This window comes from Gracilinanus agilis, chromosome 3 (genome assembly GCF_016433145.1).
Source record: "Gracilinanus agilis isolate LMUSP501 chromosome 3, AgileGrace, whole genome shotgun sequence".
NCBI classification, from domain to species: domain Eukaryota; kingdom Metazoa; phylum Chordata; class Mammalia; order Didelphimorphia; family Didelphidae; genus Gracilinanus; species Gracilinanus agilis.
The window spans coordinates 174,348,528-174,375,807 of NC_058132.1; the positions used below are offsets into that span (position 1 = coordinate 174,348,528).

At 34.3% G+C, this 27,280-nt stretch overlaps 1 protein-coding gene across 2 annotated transcripts in view; it reads right to left on the reverse strand.

The window, feature by feature from the left end:
- Window positions 1–26,740, reverse strand: part of CCDC82 (coiled-coil domain containing 82) — a 48,314-nt gene extending 21,574 nt beyond the window's left edge. The window contains exons 1-7 of one of the 2 annotated variants that reach the window (XM_044668389.1): window positions 26,657–26,740; window positions 21,480–21,694; window positions 18,865–19,598; window positions 18,164–18,350; window positions 15,834–15,926; window positions 11,675–11,799; window positions 10,201–10,371 (exon numbers count right to left, since the gene is read on the reverse strand). In XM_044668389.1, the coding sequence (XP_044524324.1) occupies window positions 10,201–10,371; window positions 11,675–11,799; window positions 15,834–15,926; window positions 18,164–18,350; window positions 18,865–19,584 (1,296 nt within the window). In that variant the 5' untranslated portion in view covers window positions 19,585–19,598; window positions 21,480–21,694; window positions 26,657–26,740. Of the gene's footprint in view, window positions 1–10,200; window positions 10,372–11,674; window positions 11,800–15,833; window positions 15,927–18,163; window positions 18,351–18,864; window positions 19,666–21,479; window positions 21,695–26,656 lie in introns of those variants that run through there. The other variant, XM_044668391.1, reaches the window with a different exon arrangement.
- Between the last annotated feature and the right edge of the window lie 540 nt (window positions 26,741–27,280).

A 27,280-nucleotide genomic window follows, 5' to 3' on the forward strand; every position in this document is an offset into this window, starting at 1 on the left:
TGCAAGGTGTCCAAGAATCCACAGTCAAACCAAGAATTGTCATTATGATCTTTATAACTGAGGCCTCTGCATCCAGGAAGCCCTTTTATTCTTTCCCAGCTGATTCCAAACCTCACTCTCACCACTCCCTAAAAAGCTTTCCTAAACCTTTTCTTTCTCCTTCAAGTTGACAATGGCTTCTCCTCCCTAGCTCTATCTCAAAATCCATGCATATCATTTCCTACACTCACTTCTTTTCTCTCAGTATTTATATCTCATATATCTCTCCTTTGTCAGGCACACTCCTGGTAAAAACTATGTATCCTCATTGCCTCACTTCCTCTCCTTTCACTCCTAAACTCTTTGTATTTTGGCTTATGACACCATCACTCAACTGAAACTGCTCTTTCCAAAGTAAACAATAAGCTCTAAGCTATAATATCTGATCATCTTTTTTCAGTCCTTATCCTTTTCAACATATTTGCTGTACTTGACACTGCTGACCACTCTTACCTCTCTGGACTTTGATGACACTTTTTTGGTTTTTTTCATATTTGTTAGGCTCCTTTCCTGATTATCACTCAGACCATTCTCCAAGGATATCTCATAGACTTCCTACTCTACATATTCTCTCTGACACATCATTAGTTCCCATGGATCTAATTAAACTCTCTCTACTAAGTACTCCTACAATTTATATATCTGGCCTCAGGCTCTATTGTGAGCTTCAATTCCAGTTGTCTATTGGGCATTTCAAACTGTAAGTGCTAGAGACACCTCAAATTTAATATGTCCAAACCAAGATTATCTCCACATCTGCCAACCTTGCCCACCTCTTCTATACTTCCTTCTGCTGAAGGCACCAACAGTTTTTCAGGATCCAAGATCCCCTGGCATTATTTTCAACTCTTCATTCTCCCTCACCCCATATATCCAATTGCTTCTCAAATATTGTCATTTTCCCCCACTATATCTCTTTATGTTCAACCACTTTTCTCTACTAACACTGCAACCTTAGTTCTAGAACTAAGCCTGCTATCACCTCTTGCCTAGATAACTGCCACAGCCTCTTACATGGTCTCTTGCTCCAAATCTCTCCTTAATTCAGTCCTTTACACTGTTGCCAAAGTGATTTTCCTCAATTGCAAATGATGATCAATAAATTCTGCTGGTTTCCCTTTGTCTTTGGAATTAAATATAAATGCCTCTGTTTGGCTTTGACTTAAGCCCTTCACAATCAGGCTCCAATTTATTCTCCAGTCTCATGGAACCATACTCTCCTCTTATACTCTATGATCCAGTCAAACTGGCTTTCCCTCTGTTCTTCACAACTTACACTTTATTTCCCATCAGTATGCATTTGCAAAGGTTATCCTCTATAACAGAAATACTCTCTTTTATTCTGCCTCGGAAATTACTTTTCATGCTTCAAAATGAACCTTGGCACTACCTTTATATGAAGGTTTTCCTGATTACTTCAATTATTAGGACCTTGCATTTCAAATTTCCTTCCATTTATAATTGTTTTACACGTATTTATATAGGTCCGTTGTATATTATTTATAAGTCCGTATATAGTAGAATGCAAATTCCTTGTAAGGATTGTTTTATTCATTGTGTTCTCAATAACTTGCTTATAGTAAGTACTTAATATTTATTTTTTGGTTGATACATTTTTAAAAAGGTGGTGATCTGCACTGGTAGAGGGAATTTCATCGCTTGGTATTTTCCTATACCAAAGATGGATTAACTCAACAAGTATCTCCTTCAGAGGCATGCCATAATTTGGACAATATCAATTTCCCCCCTCTTTGTTTGTGGATAGTTAGATCAATCTTTCTATAGTACTGTGGTCTTTACTAAAACAAAACAAAACAACAACAACTTTAAAGTATAATCTCAATAGGGAATTCTTTTGTTGGCACTTTACATATTTTTAATGGCAATGGAAAAGACTGGCAATTATATAGCTCCCTATTTTGTATCTTGTTTGGAACTACATTTTTGTCCATTTCTAATTTTAAAGTTAATTAGCTGTTTATTAAGGCTCTATTAGAACTGTTGTAATCGCAAAAAGGTATTTTCTCAGTGTTATTTCAAAATGACTCCTGCTTCTTTAAAAAAACTACTATCAATCTGTTAAAAATGAAGTCATTTTAAAATTTTTATGACGAGTTTCAGTGCTTTCTACAAGCAACATATTATGCATCTTTGCTTGAATATTCATAATGTATATGCTTATGGTTTCTGAGTATCATATAGATGTTTAATTCTCAATCCCAAAGATATATTCCAATAAGCTTTGGCCTCCTCTTCTGCAACTATTTTTGCAATGAATCCACTAAGTATCAAGACATATATTTAATTCACTTGGAGGATCTTGCCAAGTTCTTTATTTAACTCCTCTAATTATTCCTTCTCTTCAATGGATCTTAGCATATAAATTAAAATTATTTTCATAGTGGTCTTTTTGCTTATGTTCACAGTGGACAATGTAAGGTGAAAGGGCCAAATATCTCATGAAATGTTTCTTGTCTTTTTGCACACAATAAAATCATCCCCACAGATCCTTCAGTTTAGATACTACACTGTTTTGTTTTTCTTTCTAATTCCAATAATTAGTATAGTGGCTGGCACACACTTAAAAATGCTTGCTGATGCTTATTTATTGATTTATTTCATTAACAGGAAAAATGTCATTATTCATGTTATGCAATTTCTCCAGTAGTGTTTACTCGTGGTCACTGGACACAGTCCATACAAAGATGATTAATGTTTGTTGACAGTATTAATAACATTTTCTATTGTTTCCCCTCCCCCACTTTCCTGCCCCTCTGCCACCCTTCATAATAGCATCTAATGAGAATCACTTAATATTTTTATCTACAGTTGCTATAGAAAGAAAAAAAAAGTGTCACCGAGTGGTCTCTTCTGGTAAGTGAGTCTTTTAATATAAAGGGCAAAAATATATTATTTCAAAAAATTGTTCTATCCAGAGACTGGGGAGCAATGTGGCTATAATGGGTCACTATCAACAAAGGGCAATGACAAGGGGAATGGGCTCTTTACCAAATCTAATTACATAAATATATACCAAATTTGTGAATAGAAATCTTGTAAAAATATTCTAATGTTTTGTACTCAAGACACTATTAATTTACTAAAATGTTCAATTTAAAAAACACCTTTTTGAGAGCTAGAGATCTATTTTTAAAAAATGAATTGATATTTTCGAGATTTTAAGTCTCTAACTGTGGTGATTACTTCAGGATTTAACCGAGTGCTAGTGTATATTATCTTACATTTAATTATGGGTCTCAATGCCTCTCCTTTTTTGGTATAACCGTTGCCACATCAAATTATTGAACTTTTTGGGTTTAGATTTTTAAGAAATAGGGACTTTGGTGACCCTATGCAAGCCACTTAAACCCTATTGCCTAGCCCTTACACTCTTCTGTCTTGGAACCAGCACACAGTACTGATTCTAAGACAGAAGGTAAGGGTTTAAAAAAAGAAAGGAAAGAAATAGGGACTTTGACAAAATCCATGTTTAATATTGAAATAAAAGCATGCTGATATTCAATAAATATTCAATATCTATGGGAAGCAATGATCTCGTCCTGTCAGGATTGCTACAGAATAAAAATGCAATTATAAATATGATTTAAAATGAAAATAACTAACACAAAAGACCATAAAGCTTCCTCTACATAGTTAAAATCCAAATAAATAAACCAGATTCATTGCTGTAATATAATGTCATAAATGAACTTGTCCTGATTCTTTTGTGAAAAATTCAAGCCTAGTAGATAGGATGGGGATGCTGGGGGTGGGGAGAAGGGGGGTGGAGAAGAATATTATAAAGTCAGCAATTGCCAGCTAAAAGGTAAATAAAATAACCAAAATAGTTGTTCTCTTAAAATAATAAACTTTCCTCCTCCCCTCAATATATGAAAAGGGTCACAATTGAGGAAACATCTAACCATATCTTCTGAATAATTTCATTGAATTTTTCAAAATTACAGCAGAAGTACTTTATATTACAAAGCTACTGTTAATTCTGACTAATCCTTACTTTCTAGGCTTTACCACAGAATTCATGTAACAAGCAAAAAGGGTATATTAAAACAAACACACATTAACATTGGGGGAATTTGACAATAGACATCTATTAATCAAAATTTTAAATTCTTTATGAAGATTTTGCAAACAAAACAGAACAACCACTGTGTAGCAAAGGTTATAGTAAAGGTTTTTAAAGAAAAGTTTGAGAATAGTAGTTTGGATAGGTAAAGATCTAATCCAGGAGGCTGCTAATGGAAGTAACTTGATAAGTAAGATCTATAATTCTTTTGTTTGGGAATTGAAATGTAAAATGACACTTATTTCTCTCCTCTCCAACTTGAAAACTGACTTTCAAAATATTTCCTCTACTCTGCAGAAAAAAACACAAAATGATAGATTTAGACTTGGAAGACCTGTTTTCAAGTGGAGATGATATTTATTTTACCTATCTGAGAAAGCTGTTTTGTAGACCAATGTGATAATATATTAGAAGTATTTTGTAAATGTAAAAAAGTTTGCTTCTAATATTATGCAACTGCAATTAAATCCAAACCTCCTGAATTATCCATTATTTGTGTTGTATCAAAAGCAGTTATAGGAAATTATCCTTTGCAAGTTGTTGTAATTGCCAACAGTGCTGTTTTTGGGCACAGCTTTAGAATACTAAAAGATTTTGCATTGCAGATATATGACTAGCTTTTCAAAATATTACAAAATTCCTATTTTAAAGGCAAGGAAAGTGATTATTGCAATAATTATAACATCTATATTGTCCATTTCTGGCCAGATCATGGCTGGAATTTTATTTTTTCTTTTCTTTCTTTTTTTTTTTTAAATTCTTACCTTCTGTCTTAGAATCTATTCTAAAAATCAGTTCTAAGGCAGAAGAGTAGTAAGGGCTAGGAAATTAAGGTTAAGTGACTTGCCCAGAATCATATAGCTAGGAATTGTCTGAGGCCATTTTTGAACCCAGGTCCTCTCATCTTGTTGTGAGGAAGATAAGATTAGTTATTGATTAGGTATTAAGATGTATCTAGCAACAATCTCCAGGTTTGGTGCTCTATCTACTGAGCCATCTAGCTGCCCCCTGAAATTTTCTTTAGTCAGCAATCAAACACCATCACTAAATCCATTGCAACTGTATTATTAGAGAACAAAGAACAATGTTCCATGTCAAAAAAAACCCCAAAAAACAACAGAGCATGCATGACTCTAATAGATCTGGGCTCTGAAAGTAATTTAAATTGCCCTAAAAACTGGTTCACATGAATGCATACTTCGTGTTGCCTTTGACTCATTTTCTGTCTTCAATGAAGTAAAGCATAGTTGCACAATTTAACAGGTACATCATTACTTAACCAATTCAATGCTATATGTTCCTAAATATATTTCTGGAAAACTGGGAATTTTTTCTAACAAAAGAGATTAATATAAGAAATTCCAATAGTAATCCTGGGAGTAAAATACTGTAGGAAGACTCTCAAAGAGTTTAACTGGCAAAAGAACTAGAAGCTCTCAATATATTACACTATCAGTATATTATCTGTTGATGCATCAGTTGAAAAAGTGATAGAATTCAATTGAACAAGTATTTATTAAGTGCCTACTATGTGTCAAGCCGGTTATGTGCTAGGGATACATAAACAAAAAAGTCCTTGCCCACAAAGTTTATATTCTACCTAAGAGGGGAAAATAAGGCGATGGAATGTACACAAAGATATAAATACAAATTATACAAAATAAATATGCAACAGTTTGTGGGGGTAAAATCTAATAATTAGAGGGATAAGGAAAGAACTTGTGTAAGAGGTGTTACTTGAGCCATGAAGGAAGCTAAGGGTTCTAAAAGGCAGAGGTGAAGAGATGAACACTCCAGGCATCAGGGATAGACTGCAAAGAACAGAGGTGGGAGATGAAATATCACGTATGGGGAACATCAAGTACACCAATTTGGTTAGAAAACAGAATGCATGAGGGAAGTAATGTGAAATTAGTCTAGAGCAGGGATTCTTATGTCATGGACCCCTTTGACAATCTGGTGAACCTTAATGGCCTTTTCTCAGAATAATGATTTAAAATACATAAAATACATGGAATTACAAAGGAAATCAACTATATTGAAATATAGTTATCATTACATTTTTCCCATTAATATCCATGAACCTCAAATTAAGAACCTTTGCTCTAGAAGGATAGGCTGAAGCCAGACCTGGAAGGGTATTAAATACCAAACAAAGGAATTTATGTTTTATTCTAGAAGTAATAAGGATCCAAAGAAGCTTCTTGAGCCCAGGAGTAACATTTTCAGATGTGTTCTTTATGAATATCAATTTACCAGTTGTGTGTAAGGACTGGAGAGAACAGAATTAGGAGCGAGATCAATTTATTAAGTCACTGTAATGGCTCATGTGAGAAGTGATAAGGACTTGAACAATGATGGTAGCCATGTGATTGGAGAAATAGATGGAAAATGTAAGTCAAAAATTTCTTTTTGCATTAAATTTTCCCATTGGGTTCAACTCCTTTTCAAAACTTCCAGAATCTACTTTGCTTTTTCGATGTCTAAATACAACTAAACAGATGCTTATTATATACTAGTGTGATCTGCATGTGTATCCATGATAATACTAATATTTAAAATAATGCCAGTCTATCAATACATGTATTTTGGATGGATATAGCATATAAATAACAAGGTAAGTTGAGACCTGAACATGAAAGAAAGAGTGGCATGAATTGTATTTCACAAATTGCATTGTGTTTTCAAGAGTACTAAGGATTTTCTCCCCCAAAAAACAAAAACCCTTATCTTTAACACAAATATTTTTGACACCATGGAGTCAATCGCCAAAGAATCAAAATCGTAGGCTGCCCAAATTAATAATGGAGAGATGCATGACAGGTATAAATAGGCTTTCCCAAAGAAATATATGAGAGGAAAATAAGGTAGGATGGCCATATAGTAAAATTGAGTGCTGAAAGTCCAGATGTTATGTGGGTACTCACAAAAATGTCCCTAGTCCACCCTAGGGAGAATTTAGGGAAGGACTCCAAGGACAAAAACTAGGCAGCATGAAAATATATGGATGGACTGAAACTGGCAATGTTCAAAGAGGTACCTACAAAGATAAGATCATAATTCCAAGGGAAGCAGCTTTTCTAAATAATCAGATCCAGTAAGCAGTTTCAATAATTAATTGGTAAACAGGACACATGGATAACTATTAAGGAAAAATTATGGAGGATAATTTTACTACCAGAATTTATATTACTTGTTATTTAAATGAGATTTAAATCAAACTGTACTAGTTTACATTATTTTCAGAACATGATTTTAGTTAATTATTGTTCCAACCCTTTATTTGCTGATATACTAGTTTTATCATGTGCTTACAAGATTTCAGTGTGATACAGTGGAAAAGGTACTGGACTGGAGTCAGCGGTCCTGTGTTTGAAACAAAGACCTGCTATTTATATTTAATACCTTGTGATCTTGGGCACATGAGATAGAAATTAAATTTAGCTAATGCTACTAGTATGAAAATGAGTAAAAAAACAAGTTATATCTGAATAACCTAATAAAATTGGTGTTTCCTATATGTGTACTCTGGCTATAGGACCTCAAAATTTCAGTGGAATGGGCACTGCTCACATTAATACAGATCACAAAAATACTGCCTTTTCAAACTATGTAACTCTTATTTGTGTTTTATCATAATTTCTCCATACCACGTGTACTAGTCTTCCTGTTCTTTTATTTGAAATGTTCCATATGAGGTGTCTTTAATTGTTACTACTTGACGGACCTACTCCCTTTCCTTGATTGCACTTGAGCCCAACAATTTTCTTTTCAAAGACTGCATTTTTCAGGTAGATCTGGCACTGGCAGTCACTTGTGAAAGCTCAGCTCTAAAGGCATCTGAGAGATGAACAAAGAACATCTTAAATGTGTTGAGGAAGTAAGTCAGGGGAAGAGCTTAACTCTCCTGTCCATGGAAAGTACTCCCTTTACTAATAAGCAGAGATGATCTTTCTTTCAGTGGGCTAAAATGTTATATCCTAGGATTAGAAAACTGCTCTTCCCTGATTTCACTGCCACAACATACTCCTTGACATATGAAGTAAGTCCAGTCAGAGTGGGCTCTGTTTTATGAAGGAGCAAATTAAGTAGTCTATAAGAACTGTGTAACTCCTATGAAGTTGGTTTCAATTAAAATATTCATTCTTGCAAGCTAACTATTCACATGAAAGCTTCCTTATTTTCAGTTTATAGTAAGCTATGAATGACTCAGAGCCTGTCTTAAATTATAGGACTTTAAAATTTTTTTAAATGAACTCGTTATTCCAAGGAGTCCCCAATTTGTAGATTATGATGTAGAATTGGTAAATTTATGGTAGTCTTTCATTTGCTGATTGACTTAAATGTTTTTTCAGCCAGTCCTACCAGATTTAAATCCAGAGACTGAGACATGGACCACTCTGGAAGGACCCTTCTTTCTTGATAAAGAGGAAAAATGCTTAGGACTTCAGCATTTGGCTTATGTTGGCTCCTAATTCCTAAAAACAGTATCACCTTTCAGCAGATCCTGATCCCAAGAGCCTTATCCCAAGACATTAAGACTATGGATATCCTCTATCAAAGTGAGAGAAACTTAATTTTCCTGAGTTATGGATAATGGGAACTTCAGAGGAGGTTTAATGTAACTGATGGTCCTTCTTAGTCCATCCCTTATCAGATGACCCCAGAAAAGCATGCCTAGTAAATTTCCCACAGCTATTCTGCTTTCTCCCTCTTCCTCCAAATCCCAATCTATTAAGATCTGATATTTATCACTATCCTCTGTCATTCACCTGCCACCGTGAGCTGGCTCCTTGATTAAACAGACAAGAGGCTTTTCAGGGACAGGCCCAAAGTTAGCTAAACAGGACAAACACAATTATGAATAGAAGGATTTTTAATTGCACCCAGATAAGCATATACACATAGTTGGGTAAATCCTATTCCCACAGTCAAAAGATTATGTTCAACTGGAAAAGGCACATGCTATATGGTTGTCTATTGACTCGTATGGTAATTTGTTGAATAATTTAATTAGACAGTATAAGTAATGCATAAAACATTGAGAAGGCAGTCATTTTTACAATGATTTATTTAGTTAATCAATAAAACCTAATTTTGAATTCACTTCCTGCTATGAACCTTCTGAGTAGTATTCATAGCATAAATTCCCCAAAGGAACCTGGTCACTGTACAATAGTTATGAAAAAACACATTACCTTACATGATAGAGAAATGCAGGCCTTGCCATATTGATGACTGGTTGGGAGGAACTAAAGAGCTCAGATTTGGTTTTCCAACTCCAGACAATGGAAATGTTGATTAATCTCCAGGAACATCTCTCAATTATAGACATTTTTTTGGGTTATAAATGCAGTACATTTTAGAAAGTAATTTTCCCAAAAATGTATATTAATATTTCCCCCCATTTTTGGGAGAACAGACATTTCATTGTTTTATTTCATTAGATACTAGCTAACGAGGCTATTCTTCACAACTTTATTCATGCACTTGATGCTTTTTGCTGAGGTTCAAACAAGGATAATAATACATATGCAGTTGGGATTGTGCTTTATAGCAATCCTCTGTAAGATATATCTTTAAGAATGCATTGTACTGAAAAGTAAGAACCCTGTATATATTTCTTAAACTACAGTGAGGTTGAAGATACTTCTGAAATCATGATTTTATGTATGGTGAAATGGAGTAAATTTTTTTTTCATTAGTAGTATCTATTTGGTGAATTATATGTAGTAAAATTTTTATCTTAGATCAACTTCACCCAATGCCTAATACCTTCCTAAACTGCCTACTTGATACCCATCAACCCTCTTAATCACTATCCAGTTAATATTTAGGGAACTTAAACTTTATGTTCTTATTAATATAACCAGAACATAAACAGTAAGGTAAAACTATTGCATAAAGTCATCAAGATTCAAAGTCATCTAGGTTCAATCAGCCATTAACTATTAGTACTATCCTTTCCTCTTTCAACCTATATTCTTCCATTGCTGCAGATAGTTAACGTATAGGCTTACTTACTACAAAATCCTAAATCCTAGCTATTGAAAACAATTTAGAAGAAAACAAATTACCTGTTTGTCATGTGACATGAAATCATCGGTTTCCATGGTCCTGTCGTTGTACAATTTTCCTGACAAATGTACTGTATATTTACAGTATCGATGCAGTCCACAGGCTTGGCAAGAGCAATTTTCCGGAGTCTTCCAACGGATACTTACATTAGGATAGTTTTCCACCCGTTCCTGAAAACAGTTAATAAATAAAATAATGACTGGTGCTTTTTAAAAGCATATTTTTTTTAAAAAGTAAGGAAATTCAAAATGACCTCACAGGTATCACATAAGGAAAACTAACAATAATATTTTTTTTTGGTGCCTAGCACAGTGTCTTGCATACAACAGGCAATTGTTAAATGTCTACTGAATTAATTTATCATTCAATATATTAACTGAACTCATGTAAAGAAATAAAATATATATGAGAAAATATTAATAGTATTTGTTTTTATCATCTTCTTTAGGTTAAAAGAATTGATAACAAGTAGTAAAACTGAATGATTTTCTCTATTAAAGAACTTGCAGGAAAACGAGGCAAAGAACCTGAATAATGCACAAAGTGGATTTTCTACTTTATGCATATCAACCAATTCAACTTCTTATAAAGGTTTGCTTTAAATGGTCCCAAGAAGAATCAAATCCTTTTCAGATCTGTGTGGGGGGAAATGGTTAAAGTACCCTTACTGTTATCTGTTACTCTACCTCAAATGCTACTCTACCTCAAATGCTAATACAACCAGTACTGTAATAAAAATTGCCTTACACATTATTGTCAAAATTCTTGGGGAGCTTGAAAACAAACAATATGGAAAGGGAGGTTTCACCTATAGGAAAGCTGCAATATAATTGATGTGCAAAATACTATAGTTCAGTTGCAAACTGAAGAAATCTGCCTTATTTCTGGACAGACATACTGTTTTATGTATGTAGGTGGTACTGTGGTACAGTATTAGGTTTTGGTTTTTTTTGTTTTGTTTTTTTTTCTAATTCCTTTAAAAATTATTACAGTTTGTACTTGTAGAGATTTAGGATGGGAATTTCCTAGAATAATACTGTAGTGAAAAAGGATTGTAATGTGTAGACTTATTTCTCCCTTATCTTTAGATATTAAATAACACATACTAAAGAACTGTAAATAATTGGTCTTCAGCACAGTACAAAAGTAAATAAGACTTTCAAGGTATGTTAGCTAAGTTTAGGACCTAAAAAGTGTTATGTTCAATAGTAAATTAAAGAATTTGAAATTAATCGACTATTAAAATAATCAGTAATTACTGAGAAGTAAGAATAATCAAAACAGCCAACAACTTCCAAAAATTAGAGAGGGAAAACAAGTTGATTTTATAAATTTACAGAAATATCACTATACTTGAGCAAAGTCAAAAGCTTTGAATATTTAAATGTAAATAGTGAGGGAAACTTTTCCCTAATGCTATGATAAATCATTATTGTTGCCATTAGGACCTTCATACATAAAGAAACGTAATACCTTATATTGTTCTTTCCAGCGACTTCTGGAAACTAAGTTTTCTAGGCGTGGCTGAACAAAGCGGCCATCCAAATAATGAAGAGATGTTAACATGTCTTGTGCATATGACTTTTGCCTTGTGCCATCTATTAAGAGTCAATTTAAAAAAAATGAGCAAGTAAGCAAATAATAAATAACTTTGCAGCCATGAAAACATTTAATTAACTTTATACTGAAGGAGCTCTTCCTATATTTTCAGATAGATTCCATGATTAGTCAGGAAGAACAAAGTACATTTTGAGAGAAAATGAGCTATCAAACTTACTTTGATACAATGGATCCGTGAGCCCATCGATAAAGGTAATCCCTCCAACAGTACAGATCACAACTCTTCCACGCCTGCTCATCCTGTACGATTTTTGTCCATTATTTTCCATAAATCCTCCATAGAGGATCTATTCAAAATGCTGAAGGCCTTCCTAGGTTATTTTAATATTTCATGAGTAGTAGGTAAGCACTCAAGTTGCACAATCTATAATTTCTGATTCTTATTACAGGACTTGTCTAGTGTCTTTTTTGATCTTGTGTGTCCATGATGTCTATCATTCACATACAAGTCATCATTGGCATACTACTACAGCCTGTTTACCATCACCATGCTCCTTTCAATTGCCCTTTGAGTCACCTGCAACTGATTCTTCTGAGGTCATGATTTTCCATGATTGTCAGTAAAACAGCAACAAGAAGAGAACACTGTTATTAGAGAAACAGGTTTGTGTGGCAGAGAGCAGCTTGGGATCGCTGAAAGTACTGTATCATTTCCCAAATGTGATCTAGTTCAATCTCTTCTGTCCAAGGTGTATGTATATGTAGATGGACAAATTTAATGAGCAGATTATCCAACTACACTTAATAATCTGGACAATATGCATTCTTCATCCACTTGTTTTCCTGTGTGAACTGCTAACTGATTTTATTTGAGCCAACTATCTCATTTATATAGCTTGATAATGTTCTATAATTTGTCATACTAATGATGTCATCTGCAAATAAGAGCACAAAGAAAACTTTCTCATCTATAAAGAAGTTCTCTTCTTTGTGCAAAACAACCTCCATGATATTTGTGAACAACTTTAGTGAGCAAATCTGTTTTATGCTTTTTTCATATTGATATGCCAAAGATCATTGAACAAAGTTAACCTTGTTGATTATCAAGGATACTTATGTGATTCTAATATATGCATGGGAGACATTGCTGAAGGAAAGAATTTAAGGAAGCATGTTGCTCTACTGAATCAATTTTTATTTGAATCAACAAACACAAAGTAATCTTGTTTTCTATGTCTCTCAATTGTATGACTGTGAAAATGTAGAATGTAGCAGAAAAATTACCTATAAAAGCCTATCTAATCCTTTATGTTTCTATCAAGTATACCTTGTGTATATTTCTCATGAAGATTTTATACAGAAGAGGAAAGTAGGAATATCATCTAATAATTGATAATCTCTTCTTGCTCACTTTGTGTCTGTTAACATCATCTATGATCCTTTCTATTCATTTGGATGTTTCCTCTTTTAGATTTATCTTGAAAAGATGAATCTTGAGTCCCTTTTAATATGTTGTATGTATCCTCTACATAGATTTCTTCTGTATTTGTAAAAATCCAGATGTTATTCATATTTGTATCTTCTTAAGTATCATTCCCACTTTTTCGTATAGCATACTTAGTATTTTGGTGGAAGAATCAAAATGTGGTAATTCTATCATCACTGATGAGAACAGATTAAAAGGAAGTTGGAAAATTGGTTCCATTTCACATCTATCTGGTGTTTTTCCAATTTCGTCTATGAATTCTCTTGAATCTCACACCAAGGTCTCTGCAGGATTAGTTTTATCCTCTATGGTTTTTCATTATTTTGTTGGAATAAACCTCCTGCTGGACGTTCTTGCACCATTCCATTCCATGTTTCATAAATGAACTTGTTGTCTGAACTGATGATGTCATTGTCTTCTATATTTCCTTGCCTGGTTAGAGGATCAAGAATTGGCCAACTAGGGTAGCTCCTTGGCCATTTTGGCCCCTTATTGTGGCAACTGTTTTAAATAGATTTAAGTTCTCTAATAAATATTAACAACCAAAGTCAATGTATTTATTTTTCTCTATTTCCAAATTTTGAGGCTCAATAAATTATTTAAATAAGTTAAAATAGAATTGCAATTGCTTGCATTATTGTCTTCTCCTTTCTTTCTCTTTCTTTCTTTCTTTCTTTCTTTCTTCTAATTTGCTATTAGTTCTAACCTTTGCTCTAACAAGCTAGTAACTTACTGCACAAAGACCAATGATTCTGAAATGATTCCTTAGTCAACAACTAGTCATTTCTTTTCTGTTAAGATATGCTTAATCTCATCTTTTATGATACATTTTGGACATGTGCAGTGATTTCCAAATCTCTTCCTGAAGAGCTTATTCAGGATATACAAGCATGAAGCTTCTGAGTAGTTTACAAGACTTAACTTACTTTCATCCCTAATGCTAAACTATATTTTCCAACATGTTTACCCTAATATCTTGTGCTCACTTTTTCACTGAAATCTCTGAGAATATTGACTTAATTCGGAGAATTCATTCAATTTTTTTCATAGCATTTCTCCACATCTTCATTTTCTGCAGCAGATGTTGACACAAAACTTCATGACAGTCTATGTTCACCATAAGCACTGCAAGGCAAAATGACCAAGTGGCTAGTGAAATGATGTTTTTGGTGTCTTTGGAAATGCCATGAAACCAACTCCTTTATCTTCTTTATTCATTTCTTCAAGAAAAAACTTGTGTATGATCTTTCTTTTTAGATGAAAATTCCTTATATTTTCAGACTTCATTTTTAGAAAATGTCAGTATAGATGTGGTTCAATTTCTCTAAGAGCCTGTCAATTTGATTGTTGGACCGAAATCTCATAGTAAAGAGTACCAACCATTAAATTAATGTCTCTAGACAGTTTAAACACTTTGTGATTCTTAGTACCCCCTGCCCCTTTTTTCCACTACATTGTGGAAATGGAAGTGGACTGCATAAGATGAAAGGCCATCTTTTACTTTTATATTTCATAGGTCAGCATGGACAAAGAATTCATCACCTAGAGGCCAGCCTTCTGGTGATGAGCCTCTCTGTACTTAGCTAGGCTGGTCCTTGGACAGCAGACACAGTCTGTCATTGGGACCATACTCGAAGCCTTTCCAGCTTGGTAGAACCTGTCAGAGCTTGCGCTCCGCTGGCATAGCCTTCGAGAACCCAGGGTCACCTCCACACCACGATGAGGCATCAGAGTAGGACTTTTGTGGAGGAGAGCTATCAAAAAGAAGTAAAAATCACACTATCAAAAGGAAGTAAAAATCACTTAATGCCCTAATGGCAGGGAAGAGGGCTCTAGTTCACTTTGTACAATATTTTGCATAGTACTGTATACAATTTAGTATTTACCCAATACTTTCTGAGAGCAATAAGTTGGCCAATACCAGATGTACAGGCTTGCCATTTTATCTCCTTTCATTTCCTCACTGAAAAGCTCTCTAATGCCATTAGAAAATATAGTAGTTAAAACTCCTCAGAGGCTGATATTCAAAGGCCCTTCATAATCTTCCCATATTACCTTCCCAATATTATCACATACTACTCCTACTTAATACTATCACTCCAACTAAGGGAGGTTCTTTGTTGCTCTTCAAACATACATATTCTTCATTTAGTCATACTATTTCTCCTTTGTTAGTTATACTTGTCCTACCTCCATGAAAACCTTCCAGTCCAACCCAACCCTCAGTAATGCCTCCTTCTTCTGAATTCTTATATCATTTTATCATCCATAATAATTATTTTGACATTTAGAATACATTGCTTTGTATTGCTATTTAGAGGCTTCATAAATCTTGTCTCTCCTACTAGGCTGTAAGTATTTGAAGGCATAGGTCATTTTTTCTTAAGATTGCATTTTTAAATGTTTTATACAGTACTTGGAACATAGTAGGAGTCCAATAACTACATGATGAACTGACCTAACTTTGATGTAGTTGATTGTGGGGTGAATAAGGAAAAGGTCTTAAGGACAGCTTTTCTTTGTTTTAAGTGAGAAAAGAAGGGAAAAAAATACATAATGAAATGTTATTAGACACTATTCACTTACCATATAACGTTCCCAGAAAAGTATCATCCAAAGCATTGATCAGAAAAGCCTTGACAACTCTTTCAAAGTGAGTGTAGTGGTCACTGAAAGAATCTGTAATGTGTTTTAGATAAAATTTAGAAAGTAATATCAAAAGCTATACTTTATACATGTAAATCCACTTCTTTATTAAATTTAAATATCAGTTTATTAATGTTCAAATCTCTGTGATAGATAAATAGGGGACCTGATTTCATCTTCCTAATGTCAGTGTTACATTCTTTATTTGTTGAATCATTGATCAAATTTTGGAGTCCCAAATATAGTATTTCTGGCTGCTATCTCATGCTGTCTCCCTAGAAAAGTCTGACTGAGAACAACAACAAAAAACCTCTGTAAATGAAGGGTTTTAATATGTAATTAAAACAGTTCTAATAGAGTAAAACATAGTATGAAGGTTAATTTTATTAGTATTATATACAAAATCACTCTTATATCTGGGACCATATATTTTATTTATAATAATTTTACCTCCTACTTCAATTCAGTAGAAAGTATTGCTAAACATAAATTTCACACAAAAATTTGGAATACTTAAAGAAGAAAAAAATTTTTCCCCACAATTCTTTTAAATCCCCTACAGGTTGATGCTAGGTAAGGGGAGAGAAAAAGGATAAAAAGGAAAAATGGTAGAATACGGTAATTGAGTTAGCATATTACATAAGAGCTTAAACAAATGTTTTGCAAGTATATCTGTAATAATAGGACAACTTCCTAAGATAACGTTTTAAAAAATGTAACAGAGCCAAAGAACTAGAATCCTATGGAGTTATACCAATTTTCATTTAAAGAGAGGAAGATGTGTAGGGGAACTTTAAGAGAATACATAAATGAAGTAGAAATATTACTCTGGTGAGAACAGATAGTATTAGGAGTATTAAGAATGCCAAAATAGTGTTACCATAATGATAAAGAGGCAGTATCTAAGTCCTAGTCCTAAAACCAGATGGATCTTAATCCTCATAAAAGAAATTTGTGATGGGATTCCTGAATCTTGGTAACTTCTTATCAGAGAGGTTATTTTATCTACTTTCTGGTTCTCCTAAACTTTCTGGCTGGCTTAAATGTGATCCATTCCTAAGACAAGGAGCTAATTTTGCCTAGTTAATCAAGAATTCTCCTGTGAGGGAAGGATATGGGATTCAAGCTGGTTTGAGACAAGAGGTTTAATTTTGTGGCACACATGGGTCAAATTTGTGAGCGAAAAGCAAAAGTTCCATGAAATGAAACTACTATGCATCCAAATTAGTACCCAGAGCACATACAGATCAAGGAGAGAATTACATTTTGGTGGGCTACTTAAAGAGTTCTTTTAAATTTCTGTGGAATTTTTTTTTCTTTTCTATTCTATTTTAGAACTGAAATATGCTGCCCTATGATTTCTACTGGGATTTTTGGATTTTTATTCTATTTTATTTCTCAGATGCCAGCTCAATCATGGTTTAATATTTTTAGGCAAAATGGTCTGATACTCAAAGAATACATGACTAATCATTTATATGACTATTCATGAAAGGAGAATTTTTTTGAAATTTCTATCATTATTACTCCTTAATTATAAGACCTAACAGTCTGATCAAATTAAGATGTAATTTTAATAACCTTAATTTTTCTTACACATAATATAAAATATATAAAAACATGGAACTTTTCAGAAAAAAATTCACCAATCTAGTGATAAAATTCTTTCTTTCCTTTTTACCCCCCTAAAAGTTAGGGAGAGGTGAGGAGAAAAAAACTAATATTTGGTATTTATTGGTTAGTTTTCCTATACTATTATTTTTTTCTTTTTAGATATTTGTTACAATGAATGGCTTGCTGGGTAGGGGAGGAAAGAGAAATATGAATTTCATATAAAACAAAAGCTACCAATAGAGATAAAATAATAAAGAAATAAGATACTAACAATTCTCAACTATTCATCCTGAAAGACAACAGAAATAGTAATAAACCAATGAAATATCTTAAAAAGTATTAAACCTTAGTTTCAAATTCATACTAAACTTCTACCCAAACATATAACAAGATGGCAAAATCTACTACTATGAATTTCATTTCCTCTCACTGAAAGTATTTAACTTCTTGCCTATATAATAGGAATAAAAAGTGTGAAAAACAAAATATCTTGAACAGCAAAAAACCGGATTACCTAAAAGACTGATTGGATTTAAAATCAATACTCCTTACCATTAACTTGGAAAATTGCTATTCAAAACAAAGTCAAAATAATGGGATATAATGATTAAAAATTGTAAGGAAAAAAAAACCTTGATCCTTAATATTTAACTTACAAAGAGAATTTCGTTTCACTAATTGAAGCTGTGATGCAGTCATTTTTTCTCCTGACTGATTTTGATTTTCTTCACCTTCCTCATCTTGAACTACAAAACCATCAATAATGTAATCGTCGCCTTCCTCATCATCATCTTCTTCATCATCATCTTCCTCTTCATCAAGATCACTATCCTCTTCAGAATCCTAATTAGATGAGAACATGCAAATCAGTACATTTTATATTTAACATTTAACTTTTAAAGAAATTACAATAATTTAAATATAAATGTGAAATACAATGACCAATTCATACTTCTAAGCATGATAAAGAGAAATTAAGTAAATTCAAGACTTATGGTAAAAAAAAATGACTCTCTTCATATTAATTGCTGAATTTAAAAAATGAAGACAAGACATTATATATGATACAAAATGATTGAAAACAAAAAGCTCTTTAATAAAAGTTGAATATTGAAAAGACTGTACAAAATCAAAAAGCAGTCTTCAATTCTTAAAACAGAACTGATGATGGACTAGCTGAATCTTATGTTGTTATGACAAATAAGAAATTAGATATGACATTGTAGTCAAATGTATACAGGAAATTTTTAAATAAGAAAAAATAATATTTTGACTCATTGAAAACATATGATAATTAACACTTCTTTTTGATAAAATGCAAATATTCTTCAAGTGAAATTCAATAAAAAAAACACACCTCAAAATCTCTACCACTATTGCGTCTCTGACGAGATCTTTGTTTTGAGAGCTCTTTCAGCTTCTGCAGTTGTTCCTGTTTCCGAATGGCTGAGCTTTTTTCAGTTTTTGGAGGTTTTTGATCCACCTCCACTGAAGAGCAGTCATCATCCTCCACTATACGACGACGCTTAACATCTACTCTTCTAACTAAAATGTCACTGTCATCACTATCATCACTGTCATACATCACAGAAGATACCCTTTTTCGCTTTCCTCGAGTGATGTGTTCTTCTTCTTCTATATCCTCCTCTGTTACTATTTGGTCACTCTGTTGTTTAGAATCAATATGTTGTTGACTTAGATCCTTTTCATAATCTGTGTTAATGCTCTTACATTTATTTTCATTTTTTTCTTCCTCATGATCTGAAAGGCCACCACTCTTAGTTATGTGTTCTTTGTTATTTTCTGCCTTATTAGTTAAGTCAAGCTCTTTATCATCAAGCTTTTTATTACTAGCAATACTTTCGTCACTGTCATGACTTTCATCACTGTCATGACTTTCATCACTATCAACACTTTCATCACTATCGAGCTCTTCATCACTATCAAGCTCTTCATCACTATCAAGTAACTGTAAGATATTATTTCGCTTAGTCCGTCTCCAGTCAACCCGGGATTTCAACGCCGGCACTTGAGTCTTAGAATTATTCCTTGTTTCATATCTTCTAACATGTACCATTTTCACTTAAGCTTCTACAAAAAAAAATGTTATTAGGAATAATCTTATAATAAATAAGATGATAGTCAGGTTAAGGTAATAAATCTATGATGCCAATTATATTAATCTGGTGTCATACTATGTCATTATAGAAAATCACACATAGTATCCTTAGCAGCATTAATAAAATAATTACTCACTATATATATACATATATATATATATATATATATATATAAATAAAATGAGTGTCTACAGTATGTACATATGACTGCCAGATCCTGAGAGGGCTACAAACAATACAAGACATGCTCCCTGCCTTTCAAAAATGTATTACTTAAATTTATAAACAAGACACACATAAAACAGTTAAGTAACAGCATCCAAGGGGGACTGTGATTTAGTAGTGTAATGAGTGAAACTGACACTGATGCTACAAGAGTTCAGAGACAAAAGAGAATAATTAAGGTAGGATTATCAAAGACTTTGCAGAAAATATAAGACTTGACATGGACCCTGAATGGCTGACAGGTTTGGAAAAGGAGAAATGTTGAGGGGGGTCATTCTAGGTAGGAAAAAACAGCAAGAATAAAGGTTTGAGGTTCAGCCAGCATATTTTAGAGGACAATGAAAAGGTCTACTTGACAAGGACATAGAGCTTTTTTTGAGTTCAATGAATGTTCAGAAGAAGGGTATGACCATGTTGTGGAAAGCTTTAAATTCTAGGCAGAAAAGTTGAACTTTATTCTGTCAGAAGTGTGGTTCCTCAGAAGGAGAATGAAATTAACAAAAACTGAAAAAATCATTCAACTATATGAAAAAGTAGTTGGGTAATAAGTAATATCAAAAAACTAAAGAAGTGTCAAATGAACCATTCAGAAATGAATTCTACAGAAATTTGTAAGACTTTAACATATGGAAACTGGTTGTTAAACATGATCATAGTTATAAAACAGCAGAATGTGAAGGCAGAGTAAAACACACAAAAAACTACAAATAATTCAACAGAACATTCAGTTATCAAAACACTGTACCTCATCATATCATCTTTACCTATATTATGTTTAATTTATGGCTGGGGCACTTTGTTTTTTTTAGTTTTTTAGTTTTTTTGTTTTTTTAAAAACCCTTACCTTCCATCTTGGAGTCAATACTGTGTATGAGCTCCAAGGCAGAAGAGAGGTAAGAGTAGGCAATGGGGTTGAGTGACTTGCCCAGGGTCACATAGCTGGGAAGTGTCTGAGGCCAGACTTGAACCTAGGACCTCCTGTCTCTAGGCCTGGCTCTCAATCCACTGAGCTACCCAGCTGCCCCCTGAGGCACTTTATTGCAGAATGAAAATATGACAATTTGCCACAAAACACTTTCACAAGGAAATAATAAAGGAAAACTTAATTAACGATAGAGGCCAAAATATATAGTGATTAGCAAAGCAATGGAACAGATGATGAGCTGTTGAGGTTGTAGAAAAATATTATATTTAACTAAAAGAGAACACACACATTGGGGGCAGCTGGGTAGCTCAGTGGATTGAGAGTCAGGCCTAGAGACAGGAGGTCCTAGGTTCAAACCCGGCCTCAGCCACTTCCCAGCTGTGTGACCCTGGGCAAGTCACTTGATCCCCATTGCCCACCCTTACCAATCTTCCACCCATGAGACAATACACCGAAGTACAAGGGTTTAAAAAAAAAAAAAAAAAGAGAACACACACAAAATAAATATTGTCCTTCAAAGGCATCACTTTGGGAGTATGCATTTCATTGATGAAACCATTACTCAAAATATCTGTGGATCTCTTCATTTGGAAATGCCTTCAAAACATTTGCAAGTTATTTTATATGTATATTTATATATACACACACACATATATGCCACTCTCAAAACTCTAGTAACAACTCATTTTCTGGATTACCTACCTTATTCACCAGCCTTGGCTCCAAATGACTTTTGGATCTTTCCAGAAATAAAATCCACTCTCAAAGGACAAAGTTTTTGGCGCTGCTACAGGTTACAAAGGCAATTCCAAAAGAGGTATTTCAAAAATGTATAGAGCAACAGATGCATCACTAGAGCCTCCAAAGTGACTACTTTGGGGGAGGCAATTCTTCTCTGGAAATAGGCTCTGGTATGTCTGTTAAAAAAATGAATCATATTACTTTACAGTCACACCTTCTAGCAACAAACTCAATAATGTTGCTAATGTTACACACCAGAAATTAGCTTTGTTGTTCAGATTGGGATTATTTTAGAAAATAATTAAAGTATGAAACCTAATATAGTTTAGAAAATAACAATCAAAAGATATAGTAATCGATACATCTAATAAACTTAGTTAAATGTGACTAATAAATTAAGCCAGTATGAAAACATACGAAGAAACCAATAAAGAATTTTAGCAAATCAGTAAAAGCAAATAAAATGATTACAGGAAATAAAATTAAAGCTGGCTATCTCAGGAACCAAAATGATGTTATAAATATTAATCGGTCCCATTATGTAACTGTATGTATCTAATTTGTTTTAGCACCAATTAATAAGTCAATTATTAAAATACTTGTTACATCACTAAGATTTATATACCAATTATATGCTAAGGTAATGAAATTGGTTAAATAGGACTTATATTGCACAATAAAAAAAATGAATACACTTGTAATAGTACTTTTCATTTTTTCAAAAGCATTTTTCCATAATACTATTTTATCCTCTCGGAAATTCCATGTAGACATTAAGTCACTATATCGATGTGAGTTACTGTTTTTCTTCCTCTATAAAACAAAGTGAGGAACAGAGAAGCTAAGTGACCTTTCCCAGATAACAGAAATGTTAAATGGAAAAGGTATTAGGACACAAAATCCAGAGCTATAAAATTACATATGTCAACATTGTAGGCAGTAGTTTATATAGCAATCTTACTAAATTATAATTTCAGGATAAAATGCTAGGAAAAAATTCCTTAAATCAAAAATGAAAAATCAGGATTTTAAAAATATTAAATCTTAGCCTATTTTGGTGAAGTCATAACCCATAAATTTATATAAACCATGAAAGCCATAGGGCAGGGGCAGGGGCAGGGAGAGAATACAGAGCACTGATGAAAATGTGCATACCCTATCTATACATATCATTGATATTAAGCAATTATAATGTTAAAATATAAATTCCTTTTAAGAAAAAAAAAACCAACCTTTTTTTCAAAGAACAGTGGTTGCACTGGTCTCCAGACCTTGAATATAATTTCTTTTGGAACACTTGAGATCCATCTCTTAAGAAGAAAAGTTCTAGCACTGGGTAACAACTTAATAAATGCTTGCTGATTATTAAAGAATTTAAGGATTATAGAATCCTGAGTTGGAAAGGCCCTTACTAGTGTGATCTAGTCCAACACCTACTTAAGGTACTAGTTTCTTCTTCAATATCCCTGACAAGTGATGATCTAACTTTTGCTTTATGACTTCTTCATGGGACAATCCATTTTTGTACATTTCTAATCCTTGGGAAATTCTTCCTTACTATTAGCTAAAATTTGCCTCCTTTTAATTTCTACTCTTTGTACTTTGTTCTCCCCTCTGGGAAAAAACAAAGTAGGTCTAATCTTTCTTCCACAAACAGCTATCACTTCTTCCCTAAATCTTTTCTCTACATTGATCATCTTCAGTTAATCAATTGTAGGTTATAATTTTCATCTCTCTTACCATCCTTGTTACCCTCCTCTGAGAAAAGTTCCAGCTTATCAATAGTTCCACTAAAATGGAACTCTATCTGAGGTCTGACTAGCAGAATACAATGGGACTTTCAAGTAATTTGTTCTGGATATTTTATATTATCATTAATGTAATCTAAGATCATAGTTTTTCTGCCTACTTTATCATACAGTTCACTCACACTGAATTTTCAATTAACTAAAACCTCAGGTCTTTCCCCAATGAACTATTTAGTCTTATATCTTGCATCTGGTATTGTATATTTATTTTTTTTTAATTTAAGTTCAGCATTTTATATTTATCTCCAACAAATTTCATCTTGTTCAAATTGGGGGTACAGCTATCATTTTACATGATATCTCCAAGTTTGCTGCTATTGAGTCAGCAATCATATCTACAATTCTTTCTAAAGCCCAGATTTGTAATCTGGATGGATAATTTAATTTAGATACTTCCATACAATTTCCTCACTTACCTGTGGTTGAAATTTCCTCATGACAATCTTAATTCTATCCTTTTCTGTCTAAAGATTATTCTCCTTGAAATAAAAAAGGGAGTTAAAAAATTCTGCTTTATTTTATCTGTTAATATCATCCTACCTACCTTATGCAGAGGCAATTTTTTCCCTTAGTTTTAATGTCTCCAATATAGATTTTTTAAAAGTTTCATTGTATTTTTCACATGCTTCAGGACATTTTGGACTTTAACCTTCATACATTATTTTCATAGGTCTATGCTATTCTTTTATATTTGTCCTTGATTCTGTGAATTTGTATTCATCTTTTGTATGTATCCTTTTAAAAATATCACTGACACCAAAGTACTTCCAGAACAACTATGTTACTTTCTTTAGATATCTCCTTTTTCTGTCTCAATAAATTTTTTTGTCAGAGACTTGCGTGAAAATATAGCAGTGTGATTATTTAATCTGTATAAAATACAAATCTAGAAGAAACAGCTAATTCAATGGAAAATAGGATTTAAAAAATCTTATAAATGATAGTATAAATCTAACAGGATGAAACTTAAGGACAAAAGTAAAATCAACTGTACAAACAGTGTGGGGGATGCATGGCTAGAAAACAATTTGTGTGGGAAAAAACAAAACAGATCAAGAAACTTGGAGTATAAGCAGTCAAGTAGTCAATAAGCATCTATTAAATGCTTACTATATGTACTATATATACTACATATATATAAAATAGGATTATGCCAAGTACTGGGAATACATAGAAATGTAAAACTACATTCAAGAAACTCCATTTTAATGGGAGAGACAACAGGCAAACAATTTACTCATACAAAAATATATAAAGAGTAAATTGGAGGTAGTCTCAGAGATAAGGTAGGTATATAGCAGCCAAAATACATCATAATCTTAGACTTTATAAAAAGGCAGAGTGTCCATAATGAGAGAAATTACAGTTTCTCAGCATAGACTGCTCTGGACAGATTACTTCTGGAATATATTGTTCAGTTTTGGGTGTTGAATCTTCAAGAGCCTCTCAGCAATCAGGTTTAGCAAAGTGAATAAAAGTTAGAAAACTAGAAACCAAACCAGACTAGGATCAATTGAAGTGATTGAGTATATTTAGCCTGAAAAAGAGAAAGCATTGATAAAAGGGAGAGAAACAATATGAAAGTTCTCTAAGTACTTCAAATTACATTCTGTAGAAATGAGATTAAATCTGCTTGGCTTGGTCCTATAGGGTCTTACAATAATGGACTTCAGTAGAATAGCAAATTTTGGCTAGATGTAAAGAAAAACTTTCTGATCACAGTTTTCCGGAAAGTGTAATGGGTTGCCTTAAAAACAAGTAGTTTCCTAATCACTAGATGTCTTTTAGTACAATCTTTATTTTTTGTTACTAAAAAAGGCATTAAAAGGGATATGTGCCTTGAGTTTGTTTTTCTTTTTCTGGTAGAAAAACAAAGCAGGAGAAAGAATGAAAATAAAACTTAATTTAAAAATTAATTTAAAAAAGGAGACATATGGTTGGTTCATTTTCTCTAATAGTGGATCTCATAATGACATTCAAGGGGTAAGGAGATTGGGTCATCAGGAAGAGAGAGGTTAAAGGTCAAAGAAAAACTGAAATCTGAGAACTGAGGAAAGAATTGTGAAGGTGAAGCTGGCATGACAAGAGAGATAAACTATCTCTCTGTTTTCAGGATGAGGGGGGCATATTTAACTAAGAAACCAAATGAACAGTTTTAGTTATTTGGAAATTTCATTTATGCTACATTTCATAAAATCACAATTCGGTTAAGCTTCTTAATACTATTTTGCCTCTAGTGAAGGATGAAATAGGGGAATAGGTAGATACAGGCATGTCCATTCTATTTTTTCTCCTTATTTGATATTTAACATTGTACAAGATGCATTAGAGATCTTCAAGCAGAATGTAAGACAACTTTTCAAGGGCAGAATAGAATTATGCTTTTATCAGGTAGGGTTTTGTACTAGTTTACCTTTGAGATGTCTTCCAATTCAAAGAATTCATTAAGACCTAATGGCGTAATTATGAAACAGTTCATTCAGTCTTTTCTCCAGAGTCTGGGCAACAAATATAAGGTCCTTGAGCCAGAAGGGTTAAGGGCATTGAACAATAGACAAATCAATGGTCCAAGAGTGGGAAAATTGAGGCATGAATTACATCCCCTCTATTTACATGAGAAAAGTCACTTAAGCCCTTTCTGGACATATTCCATTACCTCAATGGTAAAAAAAAATGAGATTAAAAATAGTTACTAGCTCTACCTCGGGGTCTTTGTAAGGATGAAATGAGATTTGGCATGCAAAGGTCTTCGTTGCCTTAAAAATAATGCAACAAATATCACACTCACATTATTCAGAGCCTCAGATGCACATCAAACATCAGTCTAAGCCCTCACAATTTTGACTTGGGTCAAACCTGCAGACTTGGCTCTCTAGATTGGCCATGTTAATCCATTAGTGTTCATGCACCTTTACAAGGTGTGTAGTAAAATTTACTTGGAAATGTGAGAGGATAACAAACACGGTGCATTTTTTAAAAATAAGCAATGCTATTTCTCTTATTGCACTCACGCGCACCTTGCGCACCTTCCCCACCCCCTACTCACACACATACACATACATATACATACACACACACAGGCACACGCATACATCCATCTTCGCCACTTCTGCCAGAGGGAGGCGGGATGGGAAACATAATTGAGAAACCAGATGCTGAGGCACAGCTTTGGATAACAGCGCGCCACAGAAAAGCTCAGGGCGGAGCAAAGAGACAGAACAGAGCTGAGGAGAGAGGAGAGGAGAGGAGGAGTGGGAAGGGGAGGGGTGAGGGTGGGAGAATCAACAGCCCAGAGAAAACAGAACCCTAGGCTTCCCAGCCTAGGCTTACCTGCTATTCCCTAGCTTCCCCCGGAGGGGAAGGGGCGTCCCCAGAGGCTGCAGGCAGCTCGGCTTGCCTAGGTTCCGCTGGGAAGAGAAGGGAATGGAAGGGAAGGGCTGTCACTGGCCGTTCCCGCCCCCGCCCCTCCCGACCCGAGGCCACCACCCTCGCCCGAGAGCTGAGGGAGTATTTGCCAGGCACCGAGGGACGGGTGCTTTTCTACCCCGCCCCTCTGGGAAAGTCATTCGCTGCGAGGCAGCGCTGACAAACCCCCGCCCTAAGCGGTCCCGCTCCCTCACCTTTCAAACCGCCGCAGCCACCGCCTTCGGCCGCCTCCGCCTCCGCCCACGTCCCCGCCTCCGCCTCCAGCGTCAGCTCCGCGGACAGGCGCGTCCCGCGGCTCCTTCCGGAAGCTAGAGGTCGGAAGTCCCGCCTTCTTTCGGCGGGGCTCGAGGGTGGGAGGGGCTCCCTTCCGGGATCGCGTCCTGGAGGGGGAGGAGCTGGCTGGGCTGTATAGTGAGGGAGCGGCGCTGGGGGGCCCCCCGGCAGAGAGCTCAGAGGTGGGGAGCGGGTCCCCGTGGGTCCAAAAGGGGCGCGGGGAGGCTCTGGCGACCCGGCCGAGGCAACTGGAGG